Source organism: Etheostoma cragini, chromosome 24 (genome assembly GCF_013103735.1).
Source record: "Etheostoma cragini isolate CJK2018 chromosome 24, CSU_Ecrag_1.0, whole genome shotgun sequence".
Lineage (NCBI taxonomy): Eukaryota > Metazoa > Chordata > Actinopteri > Perciformes > Percidae > Etheostoma > Etheostoma cragini.
Genome location: NC_048430.1, coordinates 13,408,583 through 13,411,437, shown reverse-complemented (window position 1 = coordinate 13,411,437; position 2,855 = coordinate 13,408,583). Strand labels below are relative to the sequence as shown.

Here is a 2,855-nt window from a genome sequence, read left to right as displayed (position 1 = left end):
TGGACTAACTTCTGAGCTTTCTTCTCATCAGTCATGTAGACACAACACATAGCACTTAGGGTTGAAACAAGGTTCGTCAATTTGAAAATTTTTTATTAATTACGTAAAACTAATGAATGGAGGAGGATTAATGCAGGACAATGTCACAGTAAAGCTCCTCGCCCTGAAAGGCTCAACGAAGCATAGTAGACTACACATTAGCTAAGGGATTTGTGATGATGGAAGTCCTAAAAATATTTATTAAATGGTTCCAAAGTAGATTTGGAAATAGTGAAGTGTTCTTGGATTCAGGCCAAAGGCAAATTAGTTATTGTTTAATCATTTCAAGCCTTTTCATGATTTTGCTGCAGACCTATGTTCATATTTATAGCTATATGGACAGCATCAGATACCTAATGTATCACTCCACCCTACATAGTTAGTTACCTGATGTATCCCTCCACCCTACAGAGTTAGTTACCTGATGTATCCCTCCACCCTGCAGTAAGTTACCTGATGTACCCCTCCACCCTGCAGAGTTAGATACCTAATGTATCCATCCACCCTGCAGAGTTATTTACCCAATGCTTTCCTCCACCCTGCAGAGTTAGTCACCTGATGTATCCCTCCACCCTGCAGAGTAAGTTACCTGATGTATCCCTACACCCTGCAGTTAGGTATCTGATGTATCCCTCCACCCTGCAGAGTTAGTTACCTGATGTATCCATCCACCCTGCAGAGTTAGCTACCTGATGTATCCATCCACCCTACAGAGTTAGTCACCAGATGTATCCCTCCACCCTGCAGTAAGTTACCTCATGTATCCCTCCACCCTGCAGTTAGTTATCTGATGTATCCCTCCACCCTGCAGAGTTAGTTACCTGATGTATCCCTCCACACTGCAGAGTTAGTTACCTGATGTATCCCTCCACACTGCTCTGTCCACGGAGCTGGTCCTCCATCAGGTAGGTGTTGTGGGACGAGGATATGAAGTAGTGGCACAGCGGCTGGCTCATGTCCTGGAAGATTTCCAGCCACCGTGGGTTAAAGATGGAGCCCTCAGTGGAGCCGAGGTACATCAAGAAGCCGTCAAATGTCATGGCGTTCAGCAGCTTGGCTGGAAATATAGCGGGGCAGTGTTAGTAAAAGGCAGTCTATAATTTACCAAAGTTTCTCAAGAAAGCAACAAAAACGTCCAAAAGTAATGGTTCATCTGAAAAGGTTCTAGGGGTAACACTAATTTGAACAGTTTAAAAAAACAGTTAGGAAGATCCTATAACATGGCCCCTGCCTGGCAACTAGTCTTGCATTGCCAGACCTTCCTCCACGGCACTGCTTAGGAGTTTTAGTCAAACATGTGTACGTTCAAAAGTTGTTTTAGTCGTGCAAGAGAAAAGGAACATTTTCTATAGACTACATGTCAACCTTTAATGTTACATTATCAAGTACCAATAGAAACAGGCTAGGACCCCATAATATCTTAAAACACCAAGATCCCAGCCGATGCACCTGTGTCGGAGGGTTCGTAACGCTGGATGAGCGTCTTGGCGTGCTGCTGGACATCTTCCCCCTCCAGCTGGCCGTCTTTTAGGAAGTCCTCCAAGTCCCTTTGGGATAACGTCTGGCCATCCAGCGAGTACTGCTGGAAGACCCTCAGCACATCTTCCCGCTGGGTCAACATCTTGTAGAAGAGCACAAACTCGTCGTCCTCCAGTGTCCCTGACTGGGACCTATCAGCCATCTAAGAGAAAGAAAAAAGGCTGTAGCTCTATGGGTAGATGCACCAAAACCCAAGAGGTTTAACTGCTAGATTCCACCAAGCAGAAGATGTCTGCTAACTGCGCGCCTGCATCAAAAAACTTTGTTAAAAGCACCAAAAAAATTTTTAACATGCGTGCGGCACACGTCAAAAAACTGCCTCAAGTCTGAGGGTGGGCCACAAACCCTTTTAACCTTTACCAGTTCAGGTGGCCTAGCAGTTAGCTCTTAGTATCAAATGTGCGTACGACTACGAAAAGTCCACATAAATGCTGAAAAAAGTCCAAAAATAGGGGAATTGTGAAACTGCCTTAGTGAATCGGCTGTACAGAGACAAAACTGGACAGTAGTTATGTAGTATGTATTCAGCTGAAATGCTCTCAGAGTAGAAAGTTTTGCACATGAGCATAAAACCTTGCTGAAACACATTTAAATGAAACATTTAAGGGGGATTTGTTGTGTCTGTAAATCTGAGGGTGAACAACATCAGGGGGAAAAAGGTTCTGACCGTGAAGAGGCGACGAGCGTGGTGCTCGTTCATGTCCACGTTCATCATCTTCAGGAGGTCTCGAACTTCCCTGAAGTTCATCCGCCCGTCGTTGTTCTTGTCTGCCTTCCTGAACCAGTCGCCGATCCATCTGGGAACGCTGCGTTAGGAATCAAACAACTTTCACTGTTCCTCAGAGGTTCTGGAAGACACGTGACTGAGAACAAAAGAAACAAAACGACAGAAAAAGCGACTAAAATGTGGAGAAAAAAAACGACAAAAAAAGTTTCAAAGAAAGTTTCAGAAAAAAGGGACAAAAGCATCCGCAAAAAGAAAGTGTTGAAAAACGTACAACACAAGCACTTATTCCTACACTTTTCTACACTTTAACCTAGGCTTTTGTGTTGTGTTTTGTGTTTTAAACCATTAAGGAAAGTAGAGTTTTAGTTTACACCCGTTGAGAGTGAAAGAAGAGTTTTAGTTTACACCCGTTGAGAGTGAAAGAAGAGTTTTAGTTTACACCCGTTGAGAGTGAAAGTAGAGTTTTAGTTTACACCCGTTGAGGTCAAGGTCAAAGTTTATTTATATAGCACATTTACAAACAGTCACTACCGCCCCAAAGTGCTGTACA

General features: G+C 43.6%; 1 protein-coding gene across 1 annotated transcript in view; it reads right to left on the bottom strand.

Moving 5' to 3' along the window:
- The window catches only part of LOC117939126 (1-phosphatidylinositol 4,5-bisphosphate phosphodiesterase delta-4-like), a 9,783-nt gene that overhangs the window by 6,584 nt on the left and 344 nt on the right, over window positions 1-2,855 (bottom strand). The window contains exons 2-4 of the mRNA XM_034864145.1: window positions 2,246-2,375; window positions 1,489-1,720; window positions 895-1,096 (exon numbers count right to left, since the gene is read on the bottom strand). Of these exons, the coding sequence (XP_034720036.1) occupies window positions 895-1,096; window positions 1,489-1,720; window positions 2,246-2,375 (564 nt within the window). The remainder of the gene's footprint in view (window positions 1-894; window positions 1,097-1,488; window positions 1,721-2,245; window positions 2,376-2,855) is intronic.